This window comes from Anthonomus grandis, chromosome 10 (genome assembly GCF_022605725.1).
Source record: "Anthonomus grandis grandis chromosome 10, icAntGran1.3, whole genome shotgun sequence".
Taxonomy (NCBI): Eukaryota; Metazoa; Arthropoda; class Insecta; order Coleoptera; family Curculionidae; genus Anthonomus; species Anthonomus grandis.
In genome coordinates this window covers 12,217,253-12,232,257 of record NC_065555.1, presented here as the reverse complement: position 1 = coordinate 12,232,257, position 15,005 = coordinate 12,217,253, and the positions used below count along the sequence as shown (strand labels likewise).

Below are 15,005 nucleotides of genomic sequence, written 5' to 3'. Positions count from 1 at the left end.
TAAGAATATAAAAATATTGTAAGGTAGCGAGTTAAGTACTCGTAACTTCTTCCTTCTAAGAGATAAGCCCTGGGGTGAATTATGTAGGGCTTATACTGCAGGTTTTACTTTTTGTCGTTAGTGGTGATGGTAGTTTAGCTCACTGGCCATCTGTTGCTGATCTGGATAATTTTTAACAACTTGGTCTGCAACAAGTAAGTAGCAATACTTGTCAACAGGACGTACAGGATAATGGTCCATAAACTGATTTTTTTTAATATGAACTCCTTGGCTGGTTTTAATTAGGTTTCTGGCTGGGATGTCAATCTAGATTTGTATGTTTTTTAGCTCATCAAAGTTCAGACTATCGAGTTGAAAGCGTGGCAAATCCATGCATTGGGGCTAACATTAAGCTTTATGTTGTGAAATTGGTTGTTGTCATGGTAGCTTCAGATTTGATAGTCCTGGATTTGGTTGATACAAATAGCGTTCAGTTTAAGCACGAAGGTACCTTGAATTGGTACACCGTCTTTATTGGGGTCACATTGCTTTATAGGTACGGTCTTGATTGGTGAGACTATAATACATTTTTCTCGTTCCAGCTTCTAGATATTCAATATCTTAGCATGGGTCTGGATGGTTTGGAAATTTGAAGGCCGCTTTAAATATAGTGAATAGTTTGTTATATGCGAATAATACAAGAAAATACGGTAGTCAGCATGATATTTTAGATTTTATGGAATTGCAAAATAATATCATAGTCTTCAATATATGGAGCAAAAGTAACAGTTTTCCACTTAATAATTTCTGAAGAAAAAGATAAAACGATGTCGAGAGCAACAGAATTCAGAGATTTAAGAGTGACGTTCGATAGCACTCTTGCTTTTTAGCCACATGTCCAGGATATAATATCAATGGAATAGGAATGCACAGATCTCTAATAATATCTTTAGTCTTAAAATTTTATATTTCTCTTATCTTAGACTAATATGTTGAAGTATGCTGTTACAATATGGTCACCATACTATAACAATCATATAAATGAACTAGAAAATATACACTGTAAATTTTTAAAGTTTCTTTGATGTTAATGTGACGAAGTATACCCTAAAATTGGTAGTCTGCACCAGCGCCTACTTAAAAAGTTTTCCTTCTGTAGCATTAAAAAAAAGCAAACATTTTAAATATTAAAATTATTTCTTCCGACTTGCAATATTTTAAGAGACCTTAATGTCATTTTGAAATACTGAAACTTTTTAAATATCCTAGATATTATACTCTTTACTATACCTCGAACGGATATTTGACAATTCTCCCCAATGCGCAGAGCATGTAGCATTTTTAATTCTGTTCAGGATCAATGCGACATATTCAACTGCAGTTTATCTGAAATTAAAAAAGTACATTCCCATACAACACATATATTACTTTCGTTAAATATATATTTATTAAACTATAAAATAATATACGTATATCATATATACTATTCTGTTTACAAAAGTGAGAAAATTGCACCGGACTTACATAATTATCTTACTTCACACAAGCTTGTATTTAAACGAGTTTTGTGGATCGGTTATATAATCGCGAGGTGGTCCTTATTTGTTATATTTTTTTTCTATTATTATTGTATTGTAAGTATAACTCTGTATCTTAAGGGAAAATATAAAATTTTTGAATTTGAATATCTAGTTTTTAAACCCGATCACTGGACCTCAAAAATTTGATAAAATTCTTCTGAAAATTCACTGTTTTTGGTTTATAGCATCCAATCTAATGATGCTGTTTTTATACTAAATATTTATATATAAAATTATAATAAATTTAAATAAACAGTGTTATTAAATAAATTATTGCATATATATTTTCTGCATAAACATTATTTTTTATCAAAACAATCCTTAACCCCCCACCCACCCCAAACATTTGCCCAGTAAGAAATTCCTTACAAAAATTACTGTTTTTCGTTCATAATATTCAATGTAATAGCACTGTTTTTGTATTAAAATTTATTGATATACTTATATATAATTAACTTCTTAACCCCGCACCTACCCCAAACTTTGCCCATTAAGATATTCCTTTCAAAAATCACTGTTTTTCGCTCATAATATTCAATGTAATAGCACTGTTTTTGTAATAATATTTATTGATATACTTATATCAAATTTAAACAAACAAACTGTGTTATTAGATTAAATATTAACGAAGAAACCAGGTATTATTTATGCGCATTATTATGGAAAACCATGATTTTTGAAAACAATTTCTTACTAGTTAAGTAAGGGTGTGTTATTGAAAAATGTTTTTATTACCAGAAAATAATAAGCCTGAGAGAAAAATTTATTTCAATTAATGTATACGTATATTCTCACAAAAATAATTGGTGAGAATATACGTATACATTATACGATTCTGTTTACAAATGGGCAAAGATTTCGGCATTTTAAAACTAATAATTATTTAATGAATAAAATAAAGGTCTTATACTTAGTTGTCTTCTATAACTAAAAATTCAACGTTTTGTTAATGCTAAGTATATTTGTTTAGAAGCTTATTCCATTTTGTAAAAGTCTTTAAAAATTATACAATATACCATACCTACACGTTTAACTTTTTTGACATAATAATTTTATGTTATTAAAATATAATAAACCTTCTTGTTAAACGTATATCACACTGACATTTTATCCAATATTTAGAGTTGAAATTTAACCAAAAATGAACGTTTATTTAACTGTCGTTTGTTGCGATTATTTCTAAATAATAACCATAAAATTTACTATGAAAAATTTACTATTACATAAAATTAACATTGTGGGCAACTATTATTGATAATATATTCTTTTGTTTTTCTTTTTGATTGATTTGAATTGTGATTTATTCTGTGAAGTACATAAAATAATAAATCCAAATAATATATGAGTTAAAAAAACTCATTTATACTTATAAAAATTTATTTGTATAACAACATTTGAAAAATACATTTACTAATCTCTTATAAGTACAAATAATGTCTTTAACATGAGTAGTATAAATACAAATTAAAAATCATAAATTACCATTAAATTCTAGTTTGTTCGCAAAAAGAAAGCAGCAATCAGTCGTTATTTTGATCCTGCAAAATGCAAAAACCCTAATACAAAAAAATAAATACTGTAAAACAGTGTCATAAGAAACATACAGTCATCAAGACTTTAAGGTACACTGGCAAAGCTCATCGAATCAAATAAATACAAAAAGTACAAATAATAATTAGTTTTGTTAAATACGTAATCATATAAAAAAAGTTCTAACCCAAGAACTTTGAACTCAAATAAAATTAACAATAAACACAACTAATGAGGGTAGAAAAGGTACTTAAGAACAAGAAATGTTAAAAAACCTTAACTGCTACTATGTACAATGCATTCACACTGGAAAAAATATCACAAACATTCAAAATTAAAAAACTGTTTCTTCGTTGGAAAAAATGGTTCTTAGCACCATTTTAAAGCATCAAAAAAAATAATTTAAGGTGATCCTGTAAATAAAAAAACTATTTTATTTGATACTTTAAAAAAATTTAAATTTTATACAAGTTTACTAGGCAAATCGTATTTTATTATTTACAATATAAAAAAAAGTTTAGCATAAATTTTAAATTGTCATTTATTAGTTAACTTTAAATGCGCTAAAAACTTTAAATCATAAGTAACATTATCGTTTTATTCGTATTATTATTCGATTAGCAATGAATTCTGTGTAGGCTACTGATTACGTCGATACTTAAGAACTAAAACGTTAGGTATAAAAAGCGTTTTACTTTTTATTTTAAATAAAAACGTGCTAAAGTTTAAATTCAATATTAAGTTTTTGAGGTTATGTTCCACTTATTAGTTTTTCAAGTTTTACTCAAACTACGCAATTTTCGTGTATAAATGTCAATAGGAAAATTGTGGACCATAAATTTTGCAATGGACGTGTCATCTCCGAGGTTCAAATACTTTATTTTTTAATAACACACAACCAAAAAAATTCTCCTTTTTTTGCATATAAATTAAGGATAGGCATTGCTACATAGATAATAAAGTTGAGGTATTCTGCAATTAAAATTTTATTGATATATTGTCGGTACGATTATAAAATGTAGTACGTCTCCAAGTTTGCTGCTTTTGGGGACTTCTCACATACTATAGACATAGTAACATAAGATACTTTTCGTAGAAATGTACGTACCTCTTACATCTTGTATTGGACGTATGCCAAATTTGACATATTTACAAGTACTTTTTATAGAAGAATGTATTTAAAAATAAACACGGAAATACAGAAACAAGTTTAAATCAACTTCAATGCACGTCACGTATTGCGTAATTTATTGGCCATCCGTATACATGATTGGTGCGCTCCACTGACTATGTAAATTTAAATTTCCTATCCCTTTTTAATATAAATATATATAAATATTTAATAAGATAACTGTAAGCACATGTTAATGAATTTTTCTTTGCAGAATAATTTGTTTCAAGGAAAATATGAGAAATTCGGCAACGCTTGATATATTACGCTTGATGACGTACAATATTGAAGCAACGCTAGTAGCGCGGTCTCACGGCGTTTGTGTGCAATATCTCAAGTCAGTCATGATGTTATACTATTTTTAACACGAAAAAATCTGCTAAATTTTAAATGGGTCAAAAGCGTATATTCATTATAAAAAAAATTTAAAAACTAATAAACTTAACATATTTTTTTTTAATATGAAAATTGTTCTTCTTACCCTAGTCGTAGGAAAGGCATTAAACAAAAAACGGTTAGTTAATCTATACCAAAAAAGCTAGAAAATGAAAACATCATATATTCGGTATTTGTATCTTTCTCTTTTACTCGTGTAGAAAGAAATGACAAACGTGCAGGCAAAGCAACTAATTCGAATTCGGCATTAATATGACTCTGCTCAATAAACTTTAATTAAACAATTTAATTTTCTTTGAATACATCTTTCTAAGAAATATTTTTGGACTACCTGCGGTATCATTTCGATGGAAAATTTAATTATCTTTAAACTTTTTACAGACATGTATACGCAAAAAATACCTAGTTTTCGAGTTCAACTGAAAAAAAACAAGAAAGTAGACAAATCGAACATAACCTCAGAAATGCACCTTTGAATTTAAATATCACTTGACTTTCAACACTTTCTAGACCTTTGTATCTTTGCTTTTTTTATCATCTTCAATAGCCTATTGTGTCAATTATAAGAAATGATAGATAAAGAGAGTAAAATTACAATAATTATAACTTAATATTACCCAGATCCGTTCACCATGATTGCACAAAAAACCCGATTTTATTATTGAGTTTGGCAAAATTAACTTTGCCAACTAACGCTTACTTTTACTTATAAAAATAGGGATTTTTTCAATCCCCGTTCCTACAAGCATTAAATCAAAGAAAGCTTAATGAATTATTACAAAAGTGCCGCGCTTTACTTAAAATATGTCGAGATATTTAAATTTAATAAATTATCACAGAAGAAATTAAAACAGAATATTGACCCTCCAACTAAAAGAAAAGTGTGAATACTAAAATAGGATATTTTAAGTACTTTCTTCTTATTGGACGGATATATTAGGCTATTTATTTAGCCAGTGTCTTGCACAACTAACATACTTTTATAACTATATTGCACAACTACCATGTAAAATGCTTCCAAAACTATTTTTCTAACTTTAGATTTGGAAGTATTTTATCATCCACCGGCTAAATCTAAAGTTTTAAGTATTAGGTTTATGTTCGAACTTGCAAAAGCATATTCGCAAAGTTCGAGTTTGTGAATTTAAAGTGTCTCTTATCGTAGAACTTTAGGAGGGCAGGACTGTAGGGATGTTTTTCTTTGAGATGTAGATAGTGTACTTCTGGTTCTGAGGTTGTATGTCCGCATTCCTCACAAACGTATACCTGAAAGTAAAAAAAAAATGCTATTATGAAATTATCAAGAATATTTTAAATTTTAAATGTTTGAGAGAATCTAAAATAGGTTCTCGATGGACTTACAAAGAGAGTCAAGACATATAAAGATTTTTTTACTGGAGGGTGAACATTGCAAAATGATAATTTAATTGCGGAGGGTTGTTGAGTGGAGTCAGAAATAAAACAGAGACCTGTTTACTTAAATGTCGACGTTTCGGCTTATTAAGTCATCCTCAGGACACTGAATTGTATTATGTTTAAAAAAAAAGTAATCACAGATATGAAACAAAATAATTTTAAGTACATAAAAAACATTATTAAAATAAATGTTCCCTACGTGTACAAAAATTAAAACCACAAAAAAAAACAAAAACCATGACACAATTAAAATTACATACAGGTACAATTCGTTAAAAAAAAATTTTATAAAAAAATATAAAACTTATTTTTTATACATTACACCTCTTACCTAAGTATAGGTTTCTTTAGTTATAATTAAAATACATTTAGGGGAGTGTAAGGCAAAATGGCATATCAGGCAAAATGACATACTTTCCCATTCTACGGAGATTTTAAATATATTCGGCAACACTGTACCCAATTACTATAAGCTTACTCGCGGATGCGACTATTAGTAATGATCGAAACAGGGTTGTAGTGGTTGTCAAAAAAAGTTTTTGTTTACACGTGTTGGAGCAGGCAGAAAAGATTAAGGTATGTTATTACGTTTTTGTCGTTTTTTGGCTAAATATAAATAAAACTGTTCACATTTGCATATAGTTTTGCAACCATTATAGGGTTGTATTTAATGTAGTGAGGTAGTTTTTTAATAGTGTTTTGTTTCAATAGATTTTAATGAAATAATTTAAAAAATGTTACCAGGAGGCAAAATGACATATCCCTTTGGAAGGCAAAATAACATAGTATGTCGTTTTGCCTTTCACTGTGAATATGCCGCTGATTATTCATTAATACAGGAATTTTATTTTAGAATGGTGTCTAACTACTCCAGAAAATCTAATCGCCAATCCTGGTCAACGGCAGACATGCAAAAGGCAATTGAGGCAGTTCGAGAAAAAAAGAATGGGTTGGTTAAGGGCTTCTAAGTGATTCAATGTTCCACAGGCAACCCTGCGAAGGCATTATAATATCAAGAATTTGTACGCTCGTGAAGGGAAGAAAAGTCTGGGAAGATTTTGAAAATCCTTAAATGAAGAAATGGAAAAAGCTTTATTAGAGCACATTTTGGATTTAGAGTCAACATTTTTTGGGTTAACACAAATAGAGCTCCGTACGGTTGCATACGAGCTTACCGATCGTAGTGGTATGCCACACCAGTTTAACAAAGTGAAAAAAATAGCTAGCAGAGGGTGGTTTCGTGATTTTATGTCAAGACATCCAACAATATCGCTCAGAAAGCCAGAAGCAACGTCGGCAGCACGGGCCCGGGCCTTCAATAAAGAAGAGGTAGCAAAATATTTTTAGAACTTGGAAAAAATAATTAAAAACAAAAAAATAAACCCGACGATGATTTATAACATGGATGAAAGTGGAATAACCAATGTCCAAAAAACCCAAAAGATTGTTGCTCAAAAAGGCAAGAAGCAGTGACCCTACTCGCTAACAAGTGGAGAACTCGGATTTCATACAACTGCTGTGATTTGCGTAAGCAGCATTGGTAACTATATTTTTCCTACCAACAAGAAAAATGAACTACTTTATGATGGAGCACCTCAAGGAATGCTTAAATTGTATATTAAACCTACCTATATCATAAAACCATTATTTTTTAAATGGATTAAACATTTTGTTCAATATGTTTGATAGACCCACTTTCGATAATAAAGCCCTACTAATTTTGGATGGGCATACAAGTCACAAAGATTATAGTGCCCTAAAATATGCAAAAGAAAATTATGTAGTGGTTTTTTGTTTACCAGCGCATTGTATCCATAGACTTCAAATCAAATCAAATCAAACTTCTTTATTTGCCCAATATATACATATACAAATTATACACAATCAATTTTACAACTATATACTATATAACCCGAGGACAAAAAGGACTACAGCGCGACCATAGTGGCCGAACACAAAATACACAAATCATGTGAATTTGTGCGCGGTAACCCTTCAACCACTAGATGTGTCATTTTTTGGACCTCTGGGATCCTATTATGATCAAGAAGTAACGAACTGGTTAAAAGAAAATTCTGGGAGGACAGTGTCGATGTATCACATTTCTTCACTGTTTGAAAAGGCGTACAATAAAGCAGCCACTGTAAAAATTGCTGTTAGTGGTTTTAGAGCAACCGGTATTTGCCCACTAAATCCACAAATTTTTCCGGATCATCTTTTTGCCCCCAGTTTAGTAACATCACTGGTTGAGGATACCTAAAACACGGATATTGAAAATGCAGGTAAAAATTCACCTAACAAACATAATGATGATAAGGATAACAATTACCAACCCGGATGCTCGAAGGACAGTGGCTGTTCAACTTTCGGTAAGGTCCCTACTTCGAATAATAACGGAAATAAAATGGCAAATATATCGAAAATAGATAAAAATTTAGAAGAAATACACCCCAAGCCTGTAGCTAAGATAGCAATAAAAAAATCAAGAAAGGAGTCTTAAAGTGTCTTTACAATTTCTCCATTTATTAACGAGTTAAAAGAATTTGAAATAAAAAAAAAAGAGAAAGAGAAGTTAGGAAAAGTAATCGAGCCCGCATTACCAAACAAGTTTTTCATGATTCAGATGAAGAACTTGAACCTTTTGGAAATGAATCAGAGGACGAGGATAATCCACCGTGCATCTACTGCAATGAAGTTTTCAGTAGATCTAGGTCCAAGGAGCAATGGATAAAATGCCAACTCTGCAAAATGTGGGCTCACACTGACTGCGCAGATGTGTCAAAAAAAACCAAGTAATTTATTTGTGATGCGTGCAAAGATTAGTTTAAGCAAATGTATTTTTTAAAGAGTGGGACCTTTAGAATAATGTTTTCCTTTTGTTCTTTATGATTTTATTTGTTTTCATTAAAAGTTTACTTTATATATAATTGTTTAATAAATGTTTTAAACCGTACATATTTTTTGTTTTAAAATTTAATGTCATTATGAATATGTATGTCATTTTTCCTACCTGCCTACGTTATCTTGCCTACACAGTGGTGGGCAAAATGACACTTTGAGGTATTTTTTAAATATTTTATTTCTGGTGAACATGACCTGCTTTAAGTCTTAAACTTTTTTATATATAGTTTACATACACCAATAATATTTTAAACATTAGAATAATGCGTTTAACATTTTTGAAAAAAAATTATGCGGTCTTAAACACAAAGTATGCCATTTTGCCTTACACTCCCCTATAATAGGAGCGTAAAATTATTTTTAACATGGGTTAAATAAATTGTAGGTGTTACTGTGTGCAAACTAGAATCAACAATAAAACAAGAAACAAATGTTTTTATTCTTCCGAGCGTTTATTTATATAATTTTTATGATTAGGTGTTATATTGATAAGCTAAGGATTGGAAGATAAGGAAGATGTATGTACCTATACGTTCAAAACCAGAAACTTAATTTTTTAATACAGTGTGAAATCTTGACCTTTTAACGAAAATAACATTTTTGTGTTTTAGTTTTATCTTTTTGGCAATAACTTTTAAGAAGTATTTGCATGTATTTTAATTTTTGAACGCTATTTTGACTTCATCATGTGAAACCACTCCTGCTAGCCTTTCAGACAAACCTTTGACATAAAGAATTTTTGCAAATTTATGGTTTTGGTTTTCTTTGACTTTAATAGATGTAGAATTGTTGTTAATGATTTTGCTTAATAGTTTATGAGGAAATTGTTTTTTAGTAAATTATCTTCAATTTGGTTAATATTTTTTTGATAAAAACTGGAATAATATAAAGCTATTGCGCGGGATTTTAGGTTGCTAATTATGTTTAATTTTTGTTTAAATGAGTGATTTGATTAGTAGTTAAGAAATCTCTCAGAGAAAGTAGGTTTGTGATACCAATCAGTGATGATTGCATTATCTTCTGTTTTGATTAATAGAATGTCTAGAAATGGAAGTTTGTTATTTGTTTCACACTCTATAATGAACTGAAATTTAGGGTGGAAGCTGTTAAATGTACTTTTTGTGTTCTCTATTTCAGTTTTTGGAGTACACGTAGCAATGTCGTTGACGAATCTTTTAAAAAATGGTAACCTAAATTTTATTTTCTCCATGCAATATTTCTGTAATTCTGACATAACTAGATCAGAACATATAGGTGATAGACAGTTACCTATTCCAAGACCATAAATTTGTTTGTAATGTACATTATTGAGAGTATATATTGGGGAACCTATAAAACTTACAATTGGTCTTACAGCAGTATTTTCCGTATTTTTGGTAAAAAATCCAGTTTTGATACACTCCGTTATTGCTTTTGACATTTCCGTTTTTGCTGTTGACATTGAGGTAAACAGGTTTCTGTTTTATTTCTGACCCCACCCAACAATCATCCGCAATATTGAAGATATTGGGTCACAAACACGAAATTAATAATTTCATTTTCCAATGACATTCAAAAGAACAAAAGTAAAAAAATATGCTTTTTCTTGTTTTGATCTTTATTTAAGACAAGTTTTTCATGACACTGAGCATTAATGAATTTAATTAACTATTTTTTGATCTATGCCTATGATACGAGCATGAACTTCTCATGAAGACTAATTGGCTTATGCATATAATTAGAATTACTTTCTTAACTTTTAACATTATATTATTTTTAGGAACATTACTTTACTAACATACCTAGTCAGATTTACAAGACTTTCGTTTTTTGGCACATTTTTTCTGATATAAGAACACTTTGGAATTCATAACCAAAAAGGTTGCTAATATATGAACAATTATTATAGTAATTATACGATTGAGCAATATAATTGTAAATTGTATTATGTGCCCTATCTTACTTCCAAAAAAGAGAAACATTGCAGAAGAATAATTAATGCAGAACAAAAATAAAACACAGGGGGGCTTGGATAGGTAGGTAAACAATAAGAAAAGGACAAATAATTACCAAGTAACTAAGATTGTTTAAGACTGAATATACTTTGAAGTTATATTTTCCGTTTGGAAAATTTCAAAAAAATTTAACAAACTAAACTCCGTTCTATCATTCGCAATTACGCACGACATAAGTGAACTCTGACACATATGAACCAAGCCAATCTTTTCAATTTATTATATAGAAACATCACTGCATCAAAATTATAATTACACTCAAACAAACCGGTTTAAATCATCCGTTGACTGGTTGTCATAATCAAATTTATATTCTTTATTTCTACTTTATTTAAATATTTACTAAAATTACCATGATCCACTAGAAATTTCAAAAAAAATTGTTGTCAAATATCTTGAAAAGTTACATTTGGAATCCATGCTATAACTGCTAAAGAATTTTTGTGGTAAAGTTTACTTTGGAAATAATGCGGTCTATCTTGGCCTCTTTATCTGCCAATTTATATTCATTTAATTTTGTGTGTTCCTTTAACCAAATAAATACTACCATATAATTATATTTATCAGGATTCCCGAGAGCCTCTTAAAAATAACAGCATGTTCAAAAATATACCCGATTTTAGGTAATTGCACAACCAATTGTCAATCAGAAATCATTAAAAAGTTTGATACTATATTAGCGTCACTAATAAATTTCAGAAGCCTAAATGTTATCAATCCCTCTGCAGTAAAAATAAAAGTACAGTCTTCACGCTTATACTTGTAAAGGCAAAGCGTCTATCACCAGTTTGGAAAAACCTTTATCTTTATCTAAATATTGTGTTAAACCAACATCACAATTTATCCTGAGTCCCAAATCCCCATCAAATCCCAATTCCCCATGGTCGGTAATAACAGTGGCACAAAATTACTAATTGGATTTTACCAGCTGCTTACGTTTAATTAACGTCGAGAAAAATAACGTAATTTTTAGATTAGGAGGCAACGTTTAGCATAAATACAATAAGAAATTGTTGTCGAATGTTTCGCAAACATAAAAAAGGAATACAAAACCCAAGACCTGGAATGTGTAAAAAATATATTAAAATTTGTGAAATACGTAAAACATATTAGCTTTCATTCCTAGAAGCACAAGAAAAATAAATCCACAAGCCAAAAAAGCATAATTACTTCAAACAAAAAAACTAAAAAACAAAAAAAATACATATTATATCTAAAAGAGAGAAAAAATAATCATAAATCCCTGGAAAAAATGTGTGAAATGCCTGGAACATATGAAAAAATAAACCAAATAGGGTCCAATATGACGATCCACTGTTTATAAATGGAATTATTAAAAGTGTCAGAGAAGCATAAATGATAGTTGCGAGTATTTTAGGGGGAACAAATCCAGCAAACAAATTAAGGTTAAGGATAGTAGTGATTTTGGATTAAATTGAAATCAGGCATTGATCGGAACCTGCATCCAGGAATTAGTGACGGACAACAATAATTAAAGATACTTTTGTGTAAGAGAGGCTGGTTGATCCATCTATGTATATTGCCAAGTAATTTTAAGATGTGTTTAAAGTATCCTTAAGAATGGCTTTATGACAGCTAGTAAATTAAAGAAATATTATTGTGGAGTCAAAAAAATTACTCTCAAAAGGGAGTTCGTACATCCACAGTATATTTGTTTTTTGACTTTATTGTTAAAGGTTTTTTGTGTCAGTATAAGCAGCACAAGCATAAAACATTGAGCCATTATCCAGCAAGAAGCTGGTAAATACTCGGTAAAACATTATAGATATTTTAAGATCTAGAAGAGAGTCCCATTTTTGAATAGTGACTAATTTTAAATTATTCAAGCTCTTTTCAGCTTTTTGTATATTATTGCTTGGAAAATATTTATTACACATATAGTAAATATATTATATTGCAATATATTAGATCTTAGTTGAAGCTTGTGAAATCAGCTTTATGAAAATAAGGGGCTCAACACCTTAAGGCAGGCCAGAAGATATTTTCATATAATCTGTTGTATTAGAGCCCATTTTTATGGTAATATTTCTGTATGTAAATAAGCTCTCTAGGAACACCTAAACCCATAAGCTTTTCTTACAGGATACTAAGATTAATATTTTGATAAACATATCAAGAAACAATGCTCCCAAATCATTATTTTCTAAGTATATTTGTTATATGTCTAAGACAGGATGTACTAAGCCTAACACTTTTATCCCTGCGAAAACTAAATTGATAGACTGAAAAAATAGTATTAGATTTGTAACACTATTTCAGACGACTTTCTCAAGGCCTTTACTAGTATATGAAGACTTTGATGATTGCTCTGAATTCACCAGATTAACTATCAGATTTATCACCAGATGATGATGCTTACTGATTTAAGCGATTGCTGATTTGGAAATAATATTTTGTCCGCCAATAATAACCCTATTAAAAGCTCTAATTAAATATTGTTTAGCAAAATTAGGAACGTTTAATAACTTAAAAGACCTAAAATTTAAAAATAATTTTGAAGAATCTACTTTCTACTTTTAAATTTATAGTTTCTTTCCATTTTACTTGTAATAATATACGTATAATTAGAAGTTTCATGTAGCATAAATGATTCATAATTAGAATTAGTATATCGAAAACGATTATATAAACTTTATTATTTGTTTATATTATGAAACACTTAAAGAATTGTTTACCTTTGTTCGCCTTTCCTTGTAGGCATATTGGTGTTGGACTCCATGGACTTTAAGACAGTGCGACTCTAGCGAACATCGTTGGGTGAACGATTTCTCACAAAGCCCACATTTGTATGGTCTTACTCCTAAAATAAAAAAAGAAAAACATAATTAGCATGTTGTTTTTTCAGTATTTACTAGACATAATTCAGAATTATTTTGATTTTTGAAATAAAGCCATCAATATCATAACTAAATATGTTTCAAGATCAATTAGATTAGCAAACTAGTAAATATTTTTTACGTTTCGGTCAATGGCAGAAGACGTAAAAGTATTACGATTGTTACAATAATTTAGCCTGGATAGGAGCTTTTAATTTTTAGTAGCCATCAGTATTAGGTTATTAGAAATTCTACACTATAGCTATTTAGGGTAGTATATAAAAAAAACACATCATTGAAACACTATGAAGAGCTTTTAAAGAAATAGGAGGAATAAGCTTCAATAATAAAAAAACAATACAATTCCGGTGAACAAGAAAAAAATATGATAGATGCCCAGAAAGTATGAGAAGATAAAGACAAAAAGAGTAAAGTTAGTCAAAGAATTCGTCCGTTAAAGAATTTATGTGAGAAATGATGAGTAGTGACAATTGATATAGATCATAAAAACCAAAATTTATTGGAACGATGGAGGTATACTAAAAATAAGAATAGTAAACGGATAAGAAAAGAAAATTTAGCAGGTGGCTAAAATAGCCATAGACAAATAGGATCCATTAAATATTGCTATTTAAAACCTTAATAATTTATTTGCTCTTTCTTTACAATAGTATTCTGCAATAGTGAGATACTTATATAGTTAAGAATTATACTGGTACTTTTGCTCTGTTTAAAATTTTTAACCTATCTATTATAGCCTACTTATTGAATGAAAAGCTATAATAAACTTATTCATAAATCGCAGATATTAGAAATAATCTTAAACATTATAAAATTGTTTGCATGTACAGTTGGTTTTTGTTTAAAGTGTTTTAGCGACAAACCCCATAGTCTTTGCGTAACCCTTATTATTCTTCTTGAGAATACTAACTTAATACCTAATCAGTAGAATCTGGGATGCAGGTTGATAGCATTTATACACACTATTCTAAGGCTTTTGACTAGGTTAACCACAAACTTCTAATAAATAAATTCAGTCTGCTATACTTTGAAGAATCTATTTTTAAATAGTTACAGAATCTATCTAGTAGGTCATAGTATGTTAGGATTAATGGTTTTTCTTGTAATAAAATTCACGTAAATTCAAGAGTTTCACTGCGTTTTCATTGTAGGCCCTTGTTATTTCTTTTATTGACCAATG

The 15,005-nt window shown here is 29.5% G+C and overlaps 1 protein-coding gene across 8 annotated transcripts in view; it reads right to left on the bottom strand.

The window, feature by feature from the left end:
* Positions 1–3,419: 3,419 nt before the first annotated feature.
* Positions 3,420–15,005, bottom strand: part of LOC126741078 (transcriptional regulator ovo) — a 39,494-nt gene continuing 27,908 nt past the window's right edge. For 4 of the 8 annotated variants that reach the window (XM_050447386.1, XM_050447385.1, XM_050447387.1 and 1 more), the window contains exons 13-14: positions 13,664–13,788; positions 3,421–5,922 (exon numbers count right to left, since the gene is read on the bottom strand). In XM_050447386.1, coding sequence (XP_050303343.1) covers positions 5,752–5,922; positions 13,664–13,788 — 296 coding nt within the window. In that variant the 3' untranslated portion in view covers positions 3,421–5,751. Of the gene's footprint in view, positions 5,923–13,663; positions 13,789–15,005 lie in introns of all 8 variants that reach the window. The other 4 variants (XM_050447390.1, XM_050447391.1, XM_050447384.1 and 1 more) reach the window with 3 other exon arrangements.